Genomic DNA, 24,987 nt, shown 5'->3' with positions numbered 1-24,987 from the left:
ATCTCCCAGCAATCTTTGCCACTTTATATGCTTTTTCCTTCTATTTGATACTCTCCCTTATTTCCTTAGATATCCACGGTCGATTTTCCCTCTTTCTTCCGTCCTTCCTTTTTTGTTGGTATAAACCTTTGCTGAGCACTGTGAAAAATCGCTTGGAAGGTTCTCCACTGTTCCTCAACTGTTCCACCATAAAGTCTTAGCTCCCAGTCTACCTTAGCTAGCTCTTCTCTCATCCCCTTGTAATCTCCTTTGTTTAAACACAAATGTAACAGATCATGCTCACCAGCTGTAAATTATGTTGTTCCAACAGTAAATCCCATAAACTTCCAAATGGAATAGCAGGGGGAATGGGAGGAGACGACCTGATCAATCAGACTCTAGATGGCCAGTGGGTTTCTGTCCAATATGAGTGTTCTCTCAATCCAAGTTAAAAGATTAAGAATTGTTGATGGCTGGCTTTGGAAATTGCTTCATTCAGTTCAATTTTTCAACAAGCACCAAGTTTGCTAAAAACTGAAAAACAGCTCCTTGTATTAGAACAAAGAAAAGTACAGCACAGGAACAGGCCCTTTGGCCCTCCAAGCCTGCGCCGACCATGCTGCCCGTCTAAACTAAATCCTCTACACTTCCAGGGTTCGTATCCCTCTATTCCCATCCTATTCATGTATTTGTCAAGATGCCTCTTAAACGTCACTATCGTCCCTGCTTCCACCTCCGGCAGCGAGTTTCAGGCACCCACTACCCTCTGTGTAAAAAACATACCTTGTACATCTCCTCTAAGCCTTGCTCCTCACACCTTAAACCTATGCCCCCTAGTAATTGACCCTTCTACATTGGGGAAAAGCCTCTGACTATCCACTCTGTCTATGCCCCTCATAATTTTGTAGACCTCTATCAGGTCCCCCCTCAACCTCCTTAGTTCCAGTGAGAACAAACCAAGTGAATTCAACCACACCTCATAGCTAATGCCCTCCATACCAGGCAACATCCTGGCAAATCTCTACTGCACCCTCTCTAAAGCCTCCACATTCTTCTGGTAGTGTGGCGACCAGAATTGAACACTATACTCCAAGTGTGGCCTAACTAAGGTTCGATACATTTGCAACATGACTTGCCAATTTTTATACTCAATGCCCCGGCCAATGAAGGCAAGCATGCCGTATGCCTTCTTGACTACCTTCTCCACCTGTGTTTCCCCTTCCAAAATGCATTACCTCACATTTGTCCGGATTAAACTCCATCTGCCAGCTTGCCGCTTAAGTCCACAAACAATCTAAATCCTGTTGTTTGCTCTGACAGTTCTCATCGCTATCCACAATTCCACCAACCTTTGTGTTGTCCGCAAACTTACTAATCAGACCAGTTACATTTTCCTCCAAATCATTTATATATACTACGAACAGCAAAGGTCCCAGGGGGCAGCAGGGTAGCATGGTGGTTAGCATAAATGCTTCACAGCTCCAGGGTCCCAGGTTCGATTCCCGGCTGGGTCACTGTCTGTGTGGAGTCTGCACGTCCTCCCCCTGTGTGCGTGGGTTTCCTCCGGGTGCTCCGATTTCCTCCCACAGTCCAAAGATGTGCGGGTTAGGTGGATTGGCCATGCTAAATTGCCCGTAGTGTCCTAATAAAAGTAAGGTTAAGGGGGGGGTTGTTGGGTTACGGGTATAGGTGGATACGTGGGTTTGAGTAGGGTGATCATGGCTCGGCACAACATTGAGGGCCGAAGAGCCTGTTCTGTGCTGTACTGTTCTATGTTCACTGATCCCTGCGGAACACCACTAGTCACAGCTCTCCAATCAGAAAAGCACCCTTCCATTGCTATCTATTGCTCTGCCTTCTATGACCGAGCCAGTTCTGTATCCATCTTGCAAGCTCACCCCTGATCCTGTGTGACTTCACCTTTTTTACCAGTCTGCCATGTGGGACCTTGTCAAAGGCCTTACTGAAGTCCATATAGACAACATCCACGGCCCTACCTGCATTAATCATCTTTGTGACCTCCTCGAAAAACTCTATCAAGTTAGTGAGACACGACCTCCCCTTTTCAAAACTGTGCTGCCTCTCGCTAATATGACCACTTGCTTCCAAATGGGAGTAGATCCTGTCTCAAAGAATTCGCTCCAGTAATTTCCCTACCACTAACATAATGCTCACCGGCCTGTAGTTCCCTGGATTATCCTTGCTACCCTTCTTAAACAAAGGAACATCATTCGCTATTCTCCAGTCCTCTGGGACATCACCTGAAGACAGTGAGGATCCAAAGTTTCTGTCAAGGCGTCAGCAATTTCCTCTCTTGCCTCCTTCAGCATTCTGGGGTAGATCCCATCAGGCCCTGGACACTTATCCACCTTAATATTTTTCAAGACGCCCAACACCTCGTCCCAGTCAATATTGGGGAAGTTGAAGTCTCCCATCACAACAACACTGTTGCTTTTACTCCTTTCCAAAATCTGTCTGCCTACCTGTTCTGGTCGCCACATTACCAGAAGGATGTGGATGCTTTGGAGAGGGTGCAGAGGAGGTTCACCAGGATGTTGCCTGGTATGGAGGGTGCTAGCTATGAAGAAAGGTTGAGTAGATTAGGATTGTTTTCGTTGGAAAGATGGAGGTTGAGCGGGGACCTGATTGAGGTCAACAAAATTATGAGAGGTATGGACAGGGTGGATAGCAACAAGCTTTTCCCAAGAGTGGGGGTGTCAGTTACAAAGGGTCACGATTTCAAGGTGAGAGGGGGAAAGTTTAAGGGAGATGTGCGTGTAAAGTTTTTTACGCAGAGGGTGGTGGGTGCCTGGAACGCTTTACCAGCGGAGGTGGTAGAGGCGGGCACGATAGCATCATTTAAGAGGCATCTAGACAGGTATATGAACGGGCGGCAACAGAGGGAAGTAGACCTTGGAAAATAGGAGACAGGTTTAGATAAAGGATCTGGATCGGCGCAGGCTGGGAGGGCCGAAGGGCCTGTTCCTGTGCTGTAATTTTCTTTGTTCTTTGTTCTATCTGTTCCTCTATCTCCCGCTGGCTTTTGGGAGGCATGTAGTAAACCCCCAACATTGTGACTGCACGCTTCTTATTCCATATTACCTTGCTGCCCTCTGAGGTGTCCTCCCGCAGTACAACTGTGATATTCTCCCTAACCAGCAGCGCAACTCCGCCACCCCTTTTACATCCCCCTCTATCCCGCCTGAAACGTCTAAATCCCGGAATGTTTAGCTGCCAATCCTGTCCTTCCCTCAACCAGGTCTCTGTAATGGCAACAACATCATAGTTCCAAGTACTAATCCAAGCTCTAAGTTCATCTGCCTTACCTGTAATACCTCTTGCATTAAAACATATGCACTTCAGGCCACCAGACCCTCTGTTTTCAGCAACATCTCCCTGTCTGCTCTTCCTCAGAGCCATACTGGCCCTATTCCCTCGTTCTCCCTCAATGTTTTCACCTTCTGGCCTATTGCCCACCCCCCTGCCATACTACTTTAAATCCATTATTAAATCCATTTCAGCAATATCTCATGTGAGCAGATTATTAACGGATAGCCAGTGTTTGGTGTCACTGTTGGTAATTCCTTCTGACTCGTTACTGCCAGGAAGGAGGCTAACCCGTATGAGTAAATGTTATTTCAAAAAATATTTCTGGGGTAGTGTGGTATTCAGTGAGGCAGCATCATGTGTGTGCCTAATTTGCCTAATTAGATTCAACTGGGGATTGGGTGTCTATGGAATTGAGACCATCAAAATGTCAAAAGCGGGCATGGCAAAATGGCTGGTTTAGCACACTGGGCTAAATCGCTGGCTTTTAAAGCAGACCAAGGCAGGCCAGCAGTACAGTTCAATCCCCGTACCATCCTCCCCGAACAGGCAACTAGGGGCTTTTCACAGTAACTTCATTGAAGCCTACTTGTGACAATAAGCGATTTTCATTTCATTTAAAGTGAATTGGGCCAAGTTAAATGTTCTAGAAGTAAACACAACATGGGCAGAAATTAGGATGAGGAGATACGTGAGGATTTGGATTTTTAGGTGTTGAATTTCAAATGGAGTTAAGAAGGAGTTTGTTAAAAACTGAAAAACCTGGACCTGCGACAGGGTCCCACGTTCTATTCTGACCTTGGGTGACCGTCTGTGTGAAGTTTGCATGTTCTCCCTGAGTCTGCATGGATTGTCTCTGGGTGCTCCGGTTTCCTCCCACAATCCAAAGATGTGCAGGTGAGGTAATTGGCCATGCTAAGTGTCCAAAAAACGTTAGGTGGGTTACGGGGTTAGGAGTGGGCCTAGGTAGGGTGCTTTATCGGAGCAAGGGCCATTGCAGACTCGATGGGCCAAATGGCCTCTTTCTGTACTGTAGGGATTCTATGATTCTATGATGTGCTGATAAGAGCTGTGCTGGTGACAGAACTGTGAAGAGGTGAAGTATCTGTTTTTGTTTCAGAATGCAGTGTTTTAGAGTCATGGAGTCATAGAATCATACAGCACAGAAAAGGCTCTTCGGCCCATCGAATCTGCGCTGGTCAAAAACAACCACCTAACCATTCTAATCCCATTTTCCAGCACTTGGCCCATAGTCTGCCCTGGGATCGCAAGTGCACATCTAAATACTTCTTAAATGTTATCAGAGTCTCTGCCTCCACCACCCTTTCAGGCAGTGAGTGCCAAATTCTCACTGGGTGAAAAAGCTTTTCCTCGCATCCCCTCTAAACCTCCTGCCCCTTACTTTAAATCTATGCCCCCTGGTCATTCATCTCTCCACCAGGGGGAAAGTTTCTTTCTGTCAACTCTATCTGTGCCCCTCATAATTTTATGCATCCCAATCATCTCTCCCCCTCAGTCTCCTCCTCTCCAAGGAAAACAACCCCAGTCTATCCAATCTCTCTTCATAACTAACACTCTCCAGCCCAGGCAACATCCTGGTAAATCTCCTCTGCACCCTTTCCAGCACTATCCCATCCCTCCTGTAATGTGGATTCCTAAACTGCACACAATACTCTAGCTGTGGCCTAATCAATGTTTTATACAGTTCAGCATAACCTCCCTGCTCTTAAATTCTATGGTTTGGTGGCATGGTAGCACAATGGTTAGCACTGTTGCTTCACAGCGCCAGGGTCCCAGGTTCGATTCCCGGCTTGGGTCACTGCCTGTGCAGAGCCTGCACATTCTCCCCGTGTCAGCGTGGGTTTCCTCCAGGTGCTCCAGTTTCCTCCCACAAGTCCCGAAAGACGTGTTTGTTAGGTGAATTGGACATTCTGAATTCTCCCTCAGTGTACCCGAACAGGCGCCGAAGTGTGGGGACTGGGGGATTTTCACAGTAACATCATTGCAGTGTTAATGTGAGCCTACATGTGACACTATTAAAGATTATTATTAGATTATTATAAAGGCAAGTATACCAAATGCCTTCTTATTTAAAATAAATTGAGAGTACCCAATTCATTTTTTCTAAGTAAGGAGTAATTTAGCGTGGCCAATCCACCTATCTGCATATCTTTGGGTTGTGGGGGCGAAATCCATGAAAACACGGGGAGAATGTGCAAACTCCACACGGACAGTGACCATCATATGCCTTTTTAACCACTGTATCTATCTGCTCTGTTACCTTAAGGGACTGGTGCACATACACACCACGTTTAGAATCCTCGGTGCTTCCCAGGATCCTGCCATTTATCATTTATTCCCTTGCCTTGTTTGTCCTAACCAAGTGCATCACTTCACACTTATCTGGATTGAAATCCATTTGTCACTGATCAAACCATCTGACCAGTCCATCTATAACCTCCTGTAATTGAAGGCTATCCATAATAACAATATAATAACCCTTTATTGTCACAAGGATGAAGTTTCTGTGAAAAGTCCCTAGTCGCCACATTCTGGCCCCTGTTCGGGTAAGCTGGTACGGGAATTGAACAAGGCGGCTGGCCTTGTTCTACATCGCTGTCCAGCCCACTGAGCTAAACCAGCACTCATCACTATTTACCACCCCACCAATTTTCGTATCATCAGCAAACTTACTGATCAACCCTTCTACATTCATGCCGAAATCATTTATATAAAGCACAAACAGCAAGGACCCCAACATTGATCCCTGCGGGACCCCACTGGATACAAGCTTCCAGTCGGAAAAACACCCTCGACCATCACCCTCTGCTTCCTGCCACTCACCAATTTTGGATCCAATTTGCCAAATTTTCTTGGATCCTATGGGTTCTTTCCCAGGTCCATAGACATAAATACCTGCAAGATAGCAGCAGGAGGAGGCTTTTTGGCCCTTTGAGCCTGCTCCGCCATTTATCACGACCATGGCTGATCATCCAACTCAATAGCCTAATCCTACTTTCTCCCCATAACATAGAACATAGAACATAGAACAGTACAGCACAGAACAGGCCCTTCGGCCCTCGATGTTGTGCCAAGCAATGATCACCCTACCCAAACCCACGCAACCCGTATACCCGTAACCCAACAATCCCCCCATTAATCTTACACTACGGGCAATTTAGTATGGCCAATCCACCTAACCCGCACATCTTTGGACTGTGGGAGGAAACCGGAGCACCCGGAGGAAACCCACGCACACACGGGGAGGACGTGCAGACTCCACACAGACAGTGACCCAGCCGAGAATCGAACCTGGGACCCTGGAGCTGTGAAGCATTGATGCTAACCACCATGCTACCGTGAGGCCCCTGCTACCGTGAGGCCCCTTTGATCCCATTTTCTCCAAGAGCTATATCCAGCCACCTCTTGAATATATTCAAAGTTTTAGCATCAACTACTTCCTGTGGTAATGAATTCCACAGGCTCACCACTCATTGTGTGAAGAAATGTCTCCTTATCTCTGTCCGAAATGGTTACCTTGAGACTGTGTGGTTCTGGACACACCCACCATCGGGAACATCTTCCCTGCATCTACCCTGTCTCGTCCTGTTAGAATTTTATAAGTCTCTATGAGATCTCCCCTTATTATTCTGATCTCCAGTGAGAACAATCCCAACCTAGTCAATCTCTCCTCATATGACAGTCCCGCCATCCCTGGAATCAGTCTGGTAAACCTTCGCTGCACTCCCTCGAGAGCAAGAACATCCTTCCTCAGAGAAGGAGACCAAAACTGCACACAATTCTCCAGGTGTGGCCTCATCAAGGCTCTGTATAATTGCAACAACAACATAAGGTGGGACCTTATCAAAAGTCTTGCTGAGGTCCAAACAGACTACATCATATGTATTTCCCTCATCTACACATTGGACGTAACCTCTCCTTAACAGAACAAGACTGTTCTTGATTAGTCCGTGCGGCTCCAAATGCAGATTAATTCTGACTCTCAGAATTGCTTCCAATAGTTTCCCCACCACTGAGGTTCTACTGACTGGTCTGTAATTTCCTGGTTTATCCATTCCTCCCTTCTTGAATAATGGCACCACATTGGTCTTCCGGCACCTCTCCTGTGGTCAGAGAGGAATTGAAAATTCTTGCCAGTACCCCTGCTATTTCCTCCCTTGCCTCATTCAGCAGTCTGGGATACATTTCATCTGGCCCGAGAATTGCCTACGTTTAAGCCTGCCAGATCATTCAGAACCTCCTCTCTGTGTATGTCAATCTCTTTAATTTTCTTATATGATTTCTATACCCACACTGTCCCTCTCACTGGTGAACACTGACACCAAGTATTCATTTAGAACCCTACCTCCATCCTCTGACTCCAGACAATAATTACCATTGTGGTCCTTAATGGGCCCCACTCTTTCTCTAGCTATCCTCTTACTCTTAATGTACTTGTAAAACAACTTACGATTTTCCTTTATGTTACCTGCTAGTATCCTTTCATGTTCCCTTTTTGCTCTCCTAATTTTTAAGTTCCGTCTTGAACGTTCTATATGCCTCTGCGCTTCTGCTGGTTGAGCCCTTGATATCTGCCCTTTTTCTCCTGATCAAATCCTGTATATCCCTTGATATCCAGGGTTCACTGGATTAGTTGGTCCCATCCTTTTTCTTGATTAGTACCATGTTGACCTTGGACCCTCCTTATTTCCTTTGATTTAAAGTATCTGCTCCCAGTCCACTCATATCTCATTGTATTAAAATCGGCCTTCCATCAGTTTAGAATTTTGATCTCAGGTCCATTGTTGTCCTTTTCCATAACAGTCTTGAATCTAATGGAGCAAAATGTTCCCCCATTAATACTTTATTACCAAAAATTAAGTCCGGAGTCATCCCCTCACTTGCAGGACCTTCTATGGCTTAAAAAGTTCTCCTGAATTCTGCTCCCTCTAAACCTTTCACACTATGGCTACCCCAATTAATATTGGGGAAGTTAAATACCCCACAATCACTACTCTATTAACTGTCCCACCAATGTTATTGCTCCTTATTGGTTTCTATGGTCTAGCAATATGGCTTCAGTCGAAGAGCCTTCTAAGGTGTCGTCCCTCCTTACTGTTGTAATTGATTCCCTGATCAAAATTGCAACATCCCTTCCTCTTTTACCTCCTGTCCCACCTGAAGATTCTGGGCAGGATTCTCTGATCCTGCTGTTAAGTATTGATGCTGTCGTAAATGCCATCGTGTTTCCCGACGGCGCCAACATGGCCTCAGGGTCAGCAATTCTTGCTCCTACAGGGGGCGCATGCGCAGTGGCACCGGCACCAATGCACGCATGCGCAGTGGCTTCCTTCTCTGCACTGGCCCAGGCGCAACATGGCGTAGGGCTACAGGGGCCGGCGTGGAAAGAGGCCCCCAGCCCAAGAGGCCGACCCGCAAAGCAGTTGGCCCGATCATGGGCCAAGCCACAGCGGAGACCAGCCCTGGGGTCGGACCCCCCCCCCCCCACCCCCACCCCCCTCCCGCCATCCCCCCCCCCCTCCACAGGCCACCCCCGGACCCTTCCATGCTGAGGTCCGGCCGGCTAAGAGCAGGTTAGAAAGGTGCTGGTGGAACGCGGGCTTCTTGGTATGGCCGCTCGATCCATCCCGGGCTGAGAATCGCCGGGGAGGCCCCCCGTAGAGTAGCTCCGGCTGGCGCCACACCGGCGCCAATGCCGCTAATTTTCCGCTCTGCGGAGAATCGCGTCCCTGCTTTGGGGCGGCGTGACCCGATTTGCGCCGGTCACGGCGATTCTCCAGCCTGGCTCCGGGCTGAGAGAATCCCGCCCTCTGTATCCTGGAATATTGAGCTGCCAATCCTGCCCCTCTCTCTAATCCATGTCTCAGTGACAACGATAACAACACATCGCCATGTTTCAATTTGGCCCTCAATTCCTATGCCTTGTTTATCAAACTCCTGGCATTAAAATGAATGCCATTCAATATTGTCAAACTCCCTGGTAACTTAACTGGCCTAGACATTCAATGTCTTCCTGGCACACTTTAATTTTGGCTGTACATCTATTCCTGATGAACCATCTCTGAGGATTCCTGCCCCCTGCCAAGTTAGTTTAAATTCTTCCCAACAGCACTAGCAAACCTCCCTGCAAGGACACTGATCTCATTTGGGTTCAGATGCAACCTGTCCACCTTTAAAGGTCCCACCATCCCCAAAAACAGTCCCAATGTCACAGATAACTAAAACCCTCCCCCTTGCACCATCTCGCCAGCCACACATTCATCTGGACTAACCTCCTATTTCTATACTCATTAGCATGTGGCACCAGATTACTATCTTCTGGGTCCTATTTTTTAATCGACTTCCTATGTCCCTAAGGTCTGCTTTCAGGACCTCAGCCATTTTTTTGCCTATATCGTTGTTACCAATATATACCACGTATCTGTCTGTTTGCCCTACCCCTTCAGAATGCCCTGCAGGCATTCAGTGAGATCCCTGACCCTGGCACCAGTGAGGCAACATACCATTTTGATGAGGACCTTCAATGAGGCTAGAGAGAGAAAGGAACCCTCCCCCCAACAATGTCACAGGCCTTGATCTCACTCATTCTTAAAGAGGGAAGGACCCGGAAAAACCCCTGTGGGGCTGTTTGGCACAGGGCTAAAACGCTGGCTTTGAAAGCAGACCAAGGCAGGCCAGCAGCACGGTTCAATTCCTGTACCACCTCTCCGAACAGGCGCCAGAATGTGGCGACTAGGGGCTTTTCACAGTAACTTCATTTGAAGCCTACTTGTGACAATAAGCGATTTTCATATCATTTCATCGGGTCTCGCGATATGCGGATGATTTGCTCCTGTACATTTCTGACCCTGTGGAGGGGATGGGGGTGGGTCTGCGGATCCTGAGGGATTTTGGTAGTTTTTCCAGAGTACAAACTGAACATGGGTAAAAGCGAGTTGTTTGTGATCCAGGCCAAGGGGCAGGAGGAGAGACTGAAAGAGCTGCTGCTCAGGATGGTAGAGAAAAGTTTTCGCTAACTGGGTATACCGGTGGCCAGGAAATGGATGCCCTGCACACGCTCAACCTGACCCAGTTGGTGGAGCAAATGGAAGGGGACTTTAAAAGGTGGGATATGCTCCCTCTGTCACTGGCAGGGAGGGTGCAGACCGTGAAAATGACTGTCCTCCCCAGATTTTTGTTTGTCTTTCAGTGCCTCCCCATCTTCAATCCTCAGGCCTCTTTTAAGCGGGTGAGGAGAATCATTTGGCTTTGTGTGGGCGAATTTTTCATAATCCTTGCAGAGATTCTCCGCCACCCGGGAAGAGGCGGGGGCAGGAATCTCGCCCCGCCGATCGGAGAGGCCCCTGCGGCAATTCTCCGGCCCGGATGGGCCGAAGTCCCGCCGCTGGGAGGCCTCTCCCGCCACCGAGGTTTAAACCACCTCTGGAACGGCGGGCTCAGCGGCGCGAGCAGGTCCCCGGGGTCCTGGGGGGGTGGGGGGTGATCGGACCCCGGGGGTGCCCCCACGGTGGCCTGGCCCGCGATCGGGGCCCCCCGCTCAGACTGCGGAAGGAGACTCTTTCTCCTTCCGCGCTGCCACGGCCTCCGCCATGGCGGAAGCGGAAGAGAACCCCGCATCGCGCATGCGCCGGCAGTGACGTCAGCGGCCAGCTGCCGCTGACATCATTGCCGGCGCATGCGCGGACCGGCGAAAGCCTTTTGGCCAGCCCCGCACCGGGGATCCGGTTTTTTGCGCCAGTCTTCTGGTGCTAACCGCTCCAGCGCGGGGCTGGTCCCCAAAGGTGGGGAATTCTCCCCACCTTTGGGGAGGCGCGACCCCTGAGTGGTTGGCGCCACTCCCCTACTCCGGGACCCTCCGTCACGCCGGGTAGGGGAGAATGCCGCCCCAGATCCTAACAACTCGCTGTATGAAAATGTTTTTTCTCAAATTGCATTTGCTTCTTTTGCCAATTAATTGAAATCTGTGCCCTATTATTCTTGATCCTTTCATAAGTAGAAAAGTTTTTCCTTGTCAAAACTGTCCAGATTTTTCAAGATCTTGAACATCTCCATGAAATCTCCTCTCAACCTTCTTTACTGCAAGGAATAGTCCTGACTTCTCCATTCTTAAGTAGATTGAAGAATCAGCACTGGGGACTGGGGATATTACGCAAAATAAACCGATACCAATGAAGTGAAACGTGCGTCGGGATAACAGGAAAGCAAGAAGGATAACTTTAAAAATAACAAGCAGAAAAGACAGAAGGAAATTGTGAACTTTCTTTCAAAAAGCATACAAACGGTAGATAAATTATTGAGGGTTGGATGGGAATGCTCAGTATTATGAAGTGCAATAATTGGAATGATTTGGTGGTAAGATTGATATTCAGATGATTATTAACAGCTTTAAATATAGACCGGTTAGGAATGAGCACTCTTTCTTGGCATGATGGGAAATATAGTCAGAAAGGTTGAGGGAGCTAGGGCTTTTCTCACTGGAGCAAAGAAGGCAGAGAGGTGACTTGATAGAGGTGTACAAGGTGATGAGAGGCATGGATAGAGTGGCTAGCCAGAGACTATTCCCCAGGGTGGAAATGGCTGTCACCAGGGACATCATTTTAAGGTGATTGGAGGAGAGGTGTCAGAGGTCGGTTCTTTACGCAGAGAGTGGTGGGTGTGTGGAATGGACTGCCAGCGGAGGTGGTGGAGTCAGAGTCATTAGCGTCATTTAAGCGGCTCTTGGCCAGTAACATGGACAGCAGTAAATTGAAGGGGTGAAGGTTAAGTTGACCTTAGATTAGGATATATGGTCGGCACAACATCATGGGCCGAAGGGCCTGCCTTGTGCTATGTGGGAACCAGCTGGAATCACAAGTTGTAAACCTAATGTCCTTCACAGCTCAGGTGAACAAGGTGGCAAGGAGACAGGAAAGAGACAGCCTCAGATACCTGGCTGAGGCCAAATGTTGAAACTACTGAGATAACAAGGAACATTTGCAGAATGACGTACTCATACTCTTGATTCGGTGATGTATGTGCCAAGGCAATACTCCAGCACAGTTGGCTGGACAGCTGGTTCGTGATGCAGAGAGAGGTCAACAGTGTGGGTTCAATTCCCATACTGGCTGAGGTTATTCATGAAGGTCCTGCCTTCTCAACCTTGCCCCTTGTCTGAGAAGGCCACCACCAGTCAGCTCTCCCCTTCAAAGGGGAAAGCAGCTTATGGTCACCTGGGACTATAGAACATAGAACATTACAGCGCAGTACAGGCCCTTCGGCCCACGATGTTGCACCGTCCTGTGAAACCCTTCTAAAGTCCCTCTACACTATTCCCTTATCGTCCATATGCCTATCCAATGACCATTTGAATGCGTTTAGTGTTGGCAAGTCCACTACTGTTGCAGGCAGGGCATTCCACGCCCTTACTACTCTCTGAGTAAAGAACCTACCTCTGACATCTGTCCTATATCTATCTCCCCTCAATTTAAAGCTATGTCCCCTCGTGCTGGACATCACCATCCGAGGAAAAAGGCTCTCTATGTCCACCTATCTAATCCTCTGATCATCTTGTATGCCTCAATTAAGTCACCTCTTAACCTTCTTCTCTCTAACGAAAACAACCTCAAGTCCTTCAGCCTTTCCTCATATGATCTTCCCTCCATACCAGGCAACATTCTTGTAAATCTCCTCTGTACCCTTTCCAATGCTTCCACTTCCTTCCTATAATGTGGCGACCAGACTGCACACAATACTCCAAATGCGGCCGCACCAGTGTTTTGTACAACTGCAACATGACCTCATGGCTCCGAAACTCAATTCCTCTACCAATAAAAGCTAACACACCGTATGTCTTCTTAACAACCCTCTCAACCTGGGTGGCCACTTTCAGGGATCTATGGACACGGACACCGAGATCTCTCTGCTCGTCCACACTACCAAGAATCTTACCGTTAGCCCAGTACTCTGCCTTCCTGTTATTCCTTCCAAAATGAATCACCTCACACTTTTCTGCATTAAACTCCATTTGCCACCTGTCAGCCCAGCTCTGCAGCTTATCTATGTCCCTCTGTAACTTGTAACATCCTTCTGCACTGTCCACAACTCCACCGACTTTAGTGTCATCTGCAAATTTACTCACCCATCCTTCTATGCCCTCCTCCAGGTCATTTATAAAAATGACAAACAGCAATGGCCCCAAAACAGATCCTTGTGGCACACCACTAGTAACTGGACACCAGTCAGAGCATTTCCCATCAACCACCACTCTTTGTCTTCTATCAGCTAACCAATTTCTGATCCAAACTGCTAAATCACCCTGAATCCCATGCCTCTGAATTTTCTGCAATAGCCTACCATGGGGAACCTTATCAAACGCTTTACTGAAAGCCATATACACCACATCAACTGCTTTACCCTCATCCACCTGTTTGGTCACCTTCTCGAAGAACTCAATGAGGTTTGTGAGGCATGACCTACCCTTCACAAAACCATGTTGACTATCTCTAATCAAATTATTCCTTTCCAGATGATTATACATCCTATCTCTTATAAACCTTTCCAAGACTTTTCCCACAACAGAAGTAAGGCTCACTGGTCTATAGTTACCGGGGTTATCTCTACTCCCCTTCTTGTACAAGGGGACAACATTTGCTATCCTCCAGTCCTCTGGCACTATTCCTGTAGACAAAGATGACTTAAAGATCAAAGCCAAAGGCTCAGCAATCTCCTCCCCAGCTTCCCAAAGAATCCTAGGATAAATCCCATCCGGCCCAGGGGACTTATCTATTTTCACACTTTCTAGAATCGCTAACACCTCCTCCTTATGAACCTCAAGCCCTTCTAGTCCAGTAGCCTGTATCTCAGTGTTCTCCTCGACAACTTTGTCTTTTTCCTGTGTGAATACTGACAAAAAATACTCATTTAGCACCTCTCCTATCTCCTCGGACTCTAAGCACCCTAACTGAACCATCACGTCTCATCTTCACATAAGCCTCCTTCTTCCTCTTGACAAGTGTTTCAACTGCTTTAGTAACCCATGGTTCCCTCACTCGACCACTTCCTCCCTGCCTAACAGGTACATACTTATCAAAGACACGCAGTAGCTGTTCCTTGAACATGCTCCACATTTCCATTGTATCCATCCCCTGCAGTTTTCCTCTCCAGGCGATGCATCCTAAGTCTTGCCTCGTCGCACGGTAGCATAGTGGTTAGCATCAATGCTTCACAGCTCCAGGGTCCCAGGTTCGGTTCCCGGCTGGGTCACTGTCTGTGCGGAGTCTGCACGTCCTCCCCGTGTGTGCGTGGGTTTCCTCCGGGGTGCTCCGGTTTCCTCCCACAGTCCAAAGATGTGCAGGTTAGGTGGATTGGCCATGCTAAATTGCCCGTAGTGTCCTAAAAAGTAAGGTTAAGGGGGAGTTGTTGGGTTACGGGTATAGGGTGGATACGTGAGTTTGAGTAGGGTGATCATTGCTCGGCACAACATCGAGGGCCGAAGGGCCTGTTCTGTGCTGTACTGTTCTATGTTCTATGTTCTATGTCGCATCATAATTGCCTTTCCCCCAGCAATAACTCTTGCCCATCGCTAAAGTAAACGTAATCGAATTGTGGTCACTATCACCAAAATGCTCACCTACCTCCAAATCTAACACCTGTCCTGGTTCATTACCCAGTACCAAATCCAATGGTGATTTCACACTTACAAACAAAGAACAAAGAACAATACAACACAGGAACAGGCCCTTCGGCCCTCCAAGCCTTCGCCGAGCATGGTACCTGGCTAAACTAAAACTGTCTGCACTTACAGAGTCCGTATCCTTCCATTGCCACCCTATTCATATACCCCTTAAATACCTGCTCCCACCACCTCCCCAGGCAGCGCTTGCTGTGTTCCGTTTTGAAAGCAACAGAAAGATCAAAGCCACAGTGAGCGTACAGCATACATTTGCTCCATTTGGCACAAATAAAATGACAAACTAGCTTATTTCTGTGCCAAAAAGCCTAGAGTAATAATCTGAGTTAATGTGCTGATCTAGGTATATCATTGTGCTTGTCTAGGTATGTCATTGAGCTGGTTGGAGAGAGGAAGAACTGATGATTTTTATGATTCGTAATGCAGCTTCCCAAAGCCTATTCCTCAACTCATTCCAAAAATCAGTTTAGCAACAAACAAATTGTCACTAGAAAACTAGTCACTGATATTACACCTTGGGGCATTGTTGATAAGAGGTTCTGCCTTATACTTCGGGAAATGATAGGCCTTAAAGTCGTCACGTGATAATATTCCTGGCCACGTCTCCTCTGTTGGGGTCCCTGTAAATCAAGAGGCACACAGTTACTCGTATCAGCTTGAGGAATTCAAGGACAAATGCAGATTAATGAAAACTGCACCCATGGTCATCTCACCCAAGCTTCTGAATATCAGATGCAACTGGTCCTCCACAGTGGATCCTGGGAAATATGGACGGCCTGTTCCCATCTCATAAAATATGCAGCCGACACCCCTACAGAGAAACACAAAACACACACCACAGTATGACTCAATAAATCGGGATGTGCGGCAATTGGCAGCCACAGAGATAATTATAATTGCTCCTTTACCAATCATGACACTGTTACATCGGCATTTCAGCACATTTACAAACACATGTGTGTGTTGTTCTCTGCTTTGCTTTACCCGGATGGCTTGGATGTGTAATGTTGAACAAAGAGCAGCAAGCTTTGTTCACAAACAAAACCATAAATGTATTTATTCTACTTACTATGATTTGTTCACATTCCTAAAGTAGAAGGTTTCTATATTAAACTATGCTATCTCTAACTGCAGAGCTCTCAAGTACAACTGATCTCTCTCTCTCTCTCTCATGCCTCATCTGTCCTTCTGTATCTTCTTCTGTATCTTCTGTCCCATAAGGCATAGCACCATCCCTTATATGCTTATGGGACTAGCTCTCTCGCGTGGCTGTCTGTGTACATTTAGAACATAGAACATAGAACATAGAACACTACAGCGCAGTACGGGCCCTTCGGCCCTCGATGTTGCGCCGACCTGTGAAACCATCTGAAGCCTATCTGACCTACACTATTCCATTTTCATCCATATGTCTATCCAGTGACCACTTAAATGCCCTTAAAGTTGGCGAGTCTACTACTGTTGCAGGCAGGGCGTTCCACACCCCTACTACTCTCTGAGTAAAGAAACTGCCTCTGACATCTGTCCTATATCTCTCACCCCTCAATTTAAAGCTATGTCCCCTCGTGTTGGTCATCACCATCCGAGGAAAAAGACTCTCACTGTCCACCCTATCTAACCCTCTGACTATCTTATATGTCTCTATTAAGTCACCTCTCAGCCTTCTCCTCTCTAACGAAAACAACCTCAATTCCCTGAGCCTTTCCTTGTAAGACCTTCCCTCCATACCAGGCAACATCCTAGTAAATCTCCTCTGAACCCCCTCCAAAGCTTCCACATCCTTCCTATAATGTGGTGACCAGAACTGCACGCAGTACTCCAGGTGTGGCCGCACCAGAGTTATGTACAGCTGCAGCATGACCCTGTGGTTCCGAAACTCAATCCCCCTGCTTATAAAGGCGAGCACACCATATGCCTTCTTAACAGCCCTATTAACCTGGGTGGCAACTTTCAAGGATTTATGTACCTGGATGCCGAGATCTCTCTGTTCATCTACACTACCAAGAATCTTGCCATTAGCCCAGTACTCTGCATTCCTGTTACTCCTTCCAAAGTGAACCACCTCACACTTTTCCGCATTAAACTCCATCTGCCACCTCTCAGCCCAGCTCTGCAGCTTATCTATGTCCCTCTGTATCCTATAACATCCTTCAGCACTATCCACAACTCCACCGACCTTCGTGTCATCTGCAAATTTACTAACCCATCCTTCTACACCCTCTTCCAGGTCATTTATAAAAATGACAAACAGCAGTGGCCCCAAAACAGATCCTTGCAGTACACCACTAGTAACTGAACTCCAGGATGAACATTTGCCATCAACCACCACCCTCTGTCTTCTTTCAGCTAGCCAATTACTGATCCAAACCGCTAAATCACCTTCAATTCCATACTTCCTTATTTTCTGCAATAGCCTACCGTGGGGAACCTTATCAAACGCCTTACTGAAATCCATATACACCACATCAACCGCTTTACCCTCATCCACCTGTTTGGTCACCTTCTCAAAAAACTCAATAAGGTTTGTGAGACATGACCTACCCTTCACAAAACCGTGTTGAGTATCGCTAATCAACTTGTTCTTTTCAAGATGATTATAAACCCTATCTCTTATAACCTTTTCCAACATTTTACCCACAACCGAAGTAAGGCTCACGGGTCTATAATTACCAGGGTTGTCTCTACTCCCCTTCTTGAACAAGGGGACAACATTTGCTATCCTCCAGTCTTCCGGCACTATTCCTGTCGACAAAGACGACATAAATATCAAGGACAAAGGCTCTGCAATCTCCTCCCTGGCTTCCCAGAGAATCCTAGGATAAATCCCATCTGGCCCAGGGGACTTATCTATTTTGACATTTTCATTAACCCTTGCATTGCCTTCATGTATGATAATACCGGAATATGAACTATAATGATTGACTTGGATCTGCAGTCCAAAGATGTACACATTAGGTGGATTGGCCATGATAAATTGTCCCTTGGTGTGCAAAAGGTTCGGTGGAGTTACTGGGTGATGGAATGGGGATGGGGTGGAGGCATGGACCAAGATAGGGTGCTCTTTCGGAGGGTTGGTGCAGACTCAATTGGTCAAATGGCCTCTTTCTTCACTTTGGGGATTCTCTGATTCTATGTACAGATTAGGTGGATTGCCCATGGTAAAATAGGCCCACCGTGTCAAAAGATGTGCAGTTTGGATGGATTTTCCATGCTAAAATTGCCCCTTTGCATCAGAAGATCTGCAGGATAGGTGGGGTTACAGGGTTGCAGTGTTAGGGCCCGATGGCATATGGAATGCTGTCCTTCATTGGCAGAGCTATAGAACATAAAAGTAAAGATATAGGCTGGGATTCTCCCTTCTGGGGACTAAGCCCCCATGCCGGCGGGAAAACCAGCGCCAACCGCTCCAGCGTCAACAGCCCCCGAAAGCGCAAAATTCTCCACACTTTTGGGGGCTAGGTGGGTGGTTGATGCCCCCCAGCCGCATGCGGCGAAGGGCCGGCATGATCTTGCGCATGCGTGGAACCACCGGCATGGTTCCGTCCATGCTTATACCGGCCAACGTATTTGGCGCATGCGCAGGGGGTTCTCTTCTCGGCGCCGGCCATGGCGGAGCCCTACAGGGGCCGGCGCAGAAGAAAGGAGTGCCCCCATGGAACAGGCCCACCCGCAGATCAGTGGGCCCCGATCGCGGGCCAGACCACCGAGGAGGCCCCCCCCACCCGGGCCGGATCCCCCCGCGCCCCCCGAGTACCGCCCCCACCGATTTACTTGCCAGGTCCCGCCAGTGAGTTGAGTGATTCACGCCGGCAGGACTGGCCAGAAATGGACGGCCACTCGGCCCATTGGGGCCCGGAGAATCGCCGGGTGGCCCGCTGCAAATAGCCCCCGACCGGCTTGGCGTGAATATCGCGTCCCCCCAAAAAGCGGCGCCGGGGCAGCGGGGCGGGATTTGAGCCACCCCCGCCCGGGGATTCTCCAACCGAAGTACTGTGTCCAGTTCTAGTCACCGTATTACAGGAAGGATGATGATGCTCTGGAGTGAGTGCAGAGCAGGTTTGCAAGAATGTTGCCAGGGTTAGAAAAGTATAGCTACTAGGAGAGATGAGATAGGTTGGGATTATTTTCCTTGGAACAAAGAATGAAAAATGAAATGAAAATCGCTTATTGTCACAAGTAGGCTTCAAATGAAGTTACTGTGAAAAGCCCCTAGTCGCCACATTCCGGCACCTGTTCAGGGAGGCTGGTACGGGAATTAAACCGTGCTGCTGGCCTGCCTTGGTCTGCTTTCAAAGCCAGCTCTTTAGCCCTGTGCTAAACCAGTCCCCTTGTGCTAAACCAGTCCCCTAGAAGGTTGAGGAATGACTTAATTGAGGTGTACAAAAGTATGAGAAGAGTTAAGGTGGACAGGATAAAATTGTTTCCCTTGGTGGGAATGATCTGGTACGGACAAGATAGGCCAAATTATCTCCTTCTGTGCTATAACTTTTCATAGAATCCCTACAGTGCAGAAGGAGGCTATTCGGCCATCTATGATTTTCTATGTTTCTTTTTATGATCATGTTAATCCCTGTCTGTCCCTTGTTCTTTCCTTTTAATTTCTGCTATTCTATAGGGCAGCACGGTAGCACAAGCGGCTAGCACTGTGGCTTCACAGCACCAGGGTCCCAGGTTTGATACCCCATTGGGACACTGTCTGTGGAGAGTCTGCACGTTGTCTGCGTGGGTTTCCTCCAGGTGCTCCAGTTTCCTCCCACAGTCCAAAGACGTGCAGGTTAGGTGGATTGGCCATGATAAATTGCCCTTAGTGACCAAAAAGGTTGGGAGGGGTTATTGGGTTACGGGGATAGGGTGGAAATGTGGGCTTAACTGGGATGGTGCAGGCTTGATGGGCCGAATGGCTTGCGTCTGCACTGTATGTTCTATGTTATTCTACTGTTTCAATTTTTGTATCTGGACAATTAATGTGCCTATGTCTTTAAGATTAACTTCACCTTTAACTCAAGTGGCTGGTAAATTGAGGATTGACTAATGACCTTGGTCACGGCAGGTTGCAAAGAGCCAGAGCCGTTTATATTCTGGATCAGCAGATTCAAGGGAGATCAGTGCTGACACATCGTGATGGACCTGCTGTGGGCCAATAGATTGTTTCAAATTGGTGGGGCTAAACAATTGCCCCTGCTGATTGAATCACAGAATAATACGGTGCAGAAGAGGCCCTTCGGCCCATCGAGTCTGCACCACCACATCCAAAACACTGACCTGTCTACCTTAACCCTGCCAGCACTTGGCCCATAGCCTTGAATGTCATGACTTGCCGAGCATTTATCCTGGTACTTTTTAAAGAATGTGAGGCAACCCGCCTCTCCCACCCTCCCAGGCAGTCCAGCCCTCTGGGTAAAAAAGGTTTTCCTCAAATCCCCCAAGCTTCGTGCCCTGACCTTGAACATGTGTACCCTCATAACTGACCCTTAACTAAGAGGAACAGATGCTCTCTATCTACCCTCTCCGTGCCCCTAATAACCTTCTACACCTCAGTCAGGTCACCCCTGCTCCGGCGAAAACAACTCAAGCTTATGACTTGCCGAGCATTTATCCTGGTACTTTTTAAAGACTCAGGGGGCAACAGAAAGCTACTAAAAAAGCTATAAAGAAGAGTAAGATAGAGTATGAGAGTAAACTTGCTCAGAATATAAAAACAGACAGTAAAAGTTTTTACAAATATATAAGACAAAAAAGAGTGGCTAAGGTAAATATTGGTCCTTTAGAGGACGAGAAGGGAGTTTTAACAATGGGAAATGAGGAAATGGCTGAGGAACTGAACAGGTTTTTTGGGTCGGTCTTCACAGTGGAAGACACAAATAACATGCCAGCGACTGATAGAAATGAGGCTATGACAGGTGAGGACCTTGAGAGGATTGTTATCACTAAGGAGGGAGTGATGGGCAAGCTAATGGGGCTAAAGGTAGACAAGTCTCCTGGCCCTGATGGAATGCATCCCAGAGTGCTAAAAGAGATGGCTAGGGAAATTGCAGATGCACTAGTGATAATTTACCGAAATTCACTAGACTCTGGGGTGGTCCCGGTGGATTGGAAATTAGCAAACGTGACGCCACTGTTTAAAAAAGGAGGTAGGCAGAAAGCAGGAAATTATAGGCCAGTGAGCTTAACTTCGGTAGTAGGGAAGATGCTGGAATCTATCATCAAGGAAGAAATTGCGAGGCATCTGGATAGAAATTGTCCCATTGGGCAGACGCAGCATGGGTTCGTAAAGGGCAGGTCATGCCTAACTAATTTAGTGGAATTTTTTGAGGACTTTACCAGTGCAGTAGATAACCGATGGGAGCCGATGGATGTGGTATATCTGGATTTCCAGAAAGCCTTTGACAAGGTGCCACACAAAAGGTTGCTGCATAAGATAAAGATGCATGGCATTAAGGGTAAAGTAGTAGCATGGATAAAGGATTGGTTAATTAATAGAAAGCAAAGAGTTGGGATAAATGGGTGTTTCTCTGGTTGGCAATCAGTAGCTAGTGGTGTCCCTCAGGGATCCGTGTTGGGCCCACAATTGTTCACAATTTACATAGATGATTTGGAGTTGGGGACCAAGGGCAATGTGTCCAAGTTTGCAGATGACACTAAGATGAGTGGTAAAGCGAAAAGTGCAGAGGATACTGGAAGTCTGCAGAGGGATTTGGATAGGTTAAGTGAATGGGCTCGGGTCTGGCAGATGGAATACAATGTTGACAAATGTGAGGTTATCCATTTTGGTAGGAATAACAGCAAACGGGATTATTATTTAAACGATAAAATATTAAAGCATGCCGCTGTTCAGAGAGACTTGGGTGTGTTAGTGCATGAGTCACAGAAGGTTGGTTTACAAGTGCAACAGGTGATTAAGAAGGCAAATGGAATTTTGTCCTTCATTGCTAGAGGGATGGAGTTTAAGACTAGGGAGGTTATGTTGCAATTGTATAAGGTGTTAGTGCGGCCACACCTGGAGTATTGTGTTCAGTTTTGGTCTCCTTACTTGAGAAAGGACGTACTGGCGCTGGAGGGTGTGCAGAGGAGATTCACTAGGTTAATCCCAGAGCTGAAGGGGTTGGATTATGAGGAGAGGTTGAGTAGACTGGGACTGTACTCGTTGGAATTTAGAAGGATGAGGGGGGATCTTATAGAAACATTTAAAATTATGAAGGGAATAGATAGGATAGATGCGGGCAGGTTGTTTCCACTGGCGGGTGACAGCAGAACTAGGGGATATAGCCTCAAAATAAGGGGAAGTAGATTTAGGACTGAGTTTAGGAGGAACTTTTTCACCCAAAGGGTTATGAATCTATGGAATTCCTTGCCCAGTGAAGCAGTTGAGGCTCCTTCATTACATGTTTTTAAGGTAAAGATAGATAGTTTTTTGAAGAATAAAGGGATTAAGGGTTATGGTGTTCGGGCCGGAAAGTGGAGCTGAGTCCACAAAAGATCAGCCATGATCTAATTGAATGGCGGAGCAGGATCGAGGGGCCAGATGGCCTGCTCCTGCTCCTAGTTCTTATGTTCTTATGTTCTTATCCCAACTCTTAACTTAACTGTTTTATCCCAGACAACATCTGAGAATACCCTCCTCACTAACTGTATCCCCAACCCTCAGTTACTGAGAATAACCTCCTCACTGACTGTATCCCGGACCCTCGAGCCTGCTCCGCCATTCAATGAGATCGTGGCTGATCTTTTGTGGACTCAGCTCCACTTTCCGGCCCGAACACCATAACCCTTAATCCCTTTATTCTTCAAAAAACTAACTATCTTTACCTTAAAAACATGTAATGAAGGAGCCTCAACTGCTTCACTGGGCAAGGAATTCCATAGATTCGCAACCCTTTGGGTGAAGAAGTTCCTCCTAAACTCAGTCCTAAATCTACTTCCCCTTATTTTGAGGCTATGCCCCCTAGTTCTGCTGTCACCCGCCAGTGGAAACAACCTGCCCGCATCTATCCTATCTATTCCCTTCATAATTTTAAATGTTTCTATAAGATCCCCCCTCATCCTTCTAAATTCCAATGAGTACAGTCCCAGTCTACTCAACCTCTCCTCATAATCCAACCCCTTCAGCTCTGGGATTAACCTAGTGAATCTCCTCTGCACACCCTCCAGCGCCAGTACGTCCTTTCTCAAGTAAGGAGACCAAAACTGAACACAATACTCCAGGTGTGGCCGCACTAACACCTTATACAATTGCAACATAACCTCCCTAGTCTTAAACTCCATCCCTCTAGCAATGAAGGACAAAATTCCATTTGCCTTCTTAATCACCTGTTGCACTTGTAAACCAACCTTCTGTGACTCATGCACTTGCACACCCAAGTCTCTCTGAACAGCGGCATGCTTTAATATTTTATCGTTTAAATAATAATCCCATTTGCTGTTATTCCTACCAAAATGGATAACCTCACATTTGTCAACATTGTATTCCATCTGCCAGACCCGAGCCCATTCACTTAACCTATCCAAATCCCTCTGCAGACTTCCAGTATCCTCTGCACTTTTTGCTTTACCACTCATCTTAGTGTCATCTGCAAACTTGGACACATTGCCCTTGGTCCCCAACTCCAAATCATCTATGTAAATTGTGAACAATTGTGGGCCCAACACGGATCCCTGAGGGACACCACTAGCTACTGATTGTCAACCAGAGAAACACCCATTTATCCCAACTCTTTGCTTTCTATTAATTAACCAATCCTCTATCCATGCTACTACTTTACCCTTAATGCCATGCATCTTTATCTTATGCAGCAACCTTTTGTGTGGCACCTTGTCAAAGGCTTTCTGGAAATCCAGATATACCACATCCATCGGCTCCCCGTTATCTACTGCACTGGTAAAGTCCTCAAAAAATTCCACTAAATTAGTTAGGCATGACCTGCCTTTTACGAATCCATGCTGCGTCTGCCCAATGGGACAATTTCTATCCAGATGCCTCGCAATTTCTTCCTTGATGATAGATTCCAGCATCTTCCCTATTACCGAAGTTAAACTCACTGGCCTATAATTTCCTGCTTTCTGCCTACCTCCTTTTTTAAACAGTGGCGTCACGTTTGCTAATTTCCAATCCACCGGGACCACCCCAGAGTCTAGTGAATTTCGGTAAATTATCACTAGTGCATCTGCAATTTTCCTAGCCATCTCTTTTAGCACTGTGGGATGCATTCCATCAGGGCCAGGAGACTTGTCTACCTTTAGCCCCATTAGCTTGCCCACCACTCCCTCCTTAGTGATAACAATCCTCTCAAGGTCCTCACCTGTCATAGCCTCATTTCTATCAGTCGCTGGCATGTTATTTGTGTCTTCCACTGTGAAGACCGACCCAAAAAACCTGTTCAGTTCCTCAGCCATTTCCTCATTTCCCATTATTAAAACTCCCTTCTCATCCTCTAAAGGACCAATATTTACCTTAGCCACTCTTTTTTGTCTTATATATTTGTAAAAACTTTTACTGTCTGTTTTTATATTCTGAGCAAGTTTACTCTCATACTCTATCTTACTCTTCTTTATAGCTTTTTTAGTAGCTTTCTGTTGCCCCCTAAAGATTTCCCAGTCCTCTAATCTCCCAGCAATCTTTGCCACTTTATATGCTTTTTCCTTCAATTTGATACTCTCCCTTATTTCCTTAGATATCCACGGTCGATTTTCCCTCTTTCTTCCGTCCTTCCTTTTTGTTGGTATAAACCTTTGCTGAGCACTGTGAAAAATCGCTTGGAAGGTTCTCCACTGTTCCTCAACTGTTCCACTATAAAGTCTTAGCTCCCAGTCTACCTTAGCTAGTTCTTCTCTCATCCCCTTGTAATCTCCTTTGTTTAAACACAAAACACTAGTATTTGATTTTACTTTCTCACCCTCCATCTGTATTTTAAATTCCACCATATTGTGATGGCTCCTTCCGAGAGGATCCCTAACTATGAGATCATGAATCAATCCTGTCTCATTACACAGGACAA

At 47.0% G+C, this 24,987-nt stretch overlaps 1 protein-coding gene across 2 annotated transcripts in view; it reads right to left on the bottom strand.

Moving 5' to 3' along the window:
• Positions 1-24,987, bottom strand: part of LOC119973205 (cyclin-dependent kinase 16-like) — a 202,691-nt gene that overhangs the window by 72,148 nt on the left and 105,556 nt on the right. For both annotated transcript variants that reach the window (XM_038810858.1, XM_038810859.1), the window contains exons 10-11: positions 15,709-15,806; positions 15,510-15,615 (exon numbers count right to left, since the gene is read on the bottom strand). In XM_038810858.1, the coding sequence (XP_038666786.1) occupies positions 15,510-15,615; positions 15,709-15,806 (204 nt within the window). The remainder of the gene's footprint in view (positions 1-15,509; positions 15,616-15,708; positions 15,807-24,987) is intronic.

The sequence above is a fragment of the Scyliorhinus canicula genome, chromosome 11 (assembly GCF_902713615.1).
Source record: "Scyliorhinus canicula chromosome 11, sScyCan1.1, whole genome shotgun sequence".
Lineage (NCBI taxonomy): Eukaryota > Metazoa > Chordata > Chondrichthyes > Carcharhiniformes > Scyliorhinidae > Scyliorhinus > Scyliorhinus canicula.
This window is presented reverse-complemented; position numbering and strand designations above follow the sequence as displayed.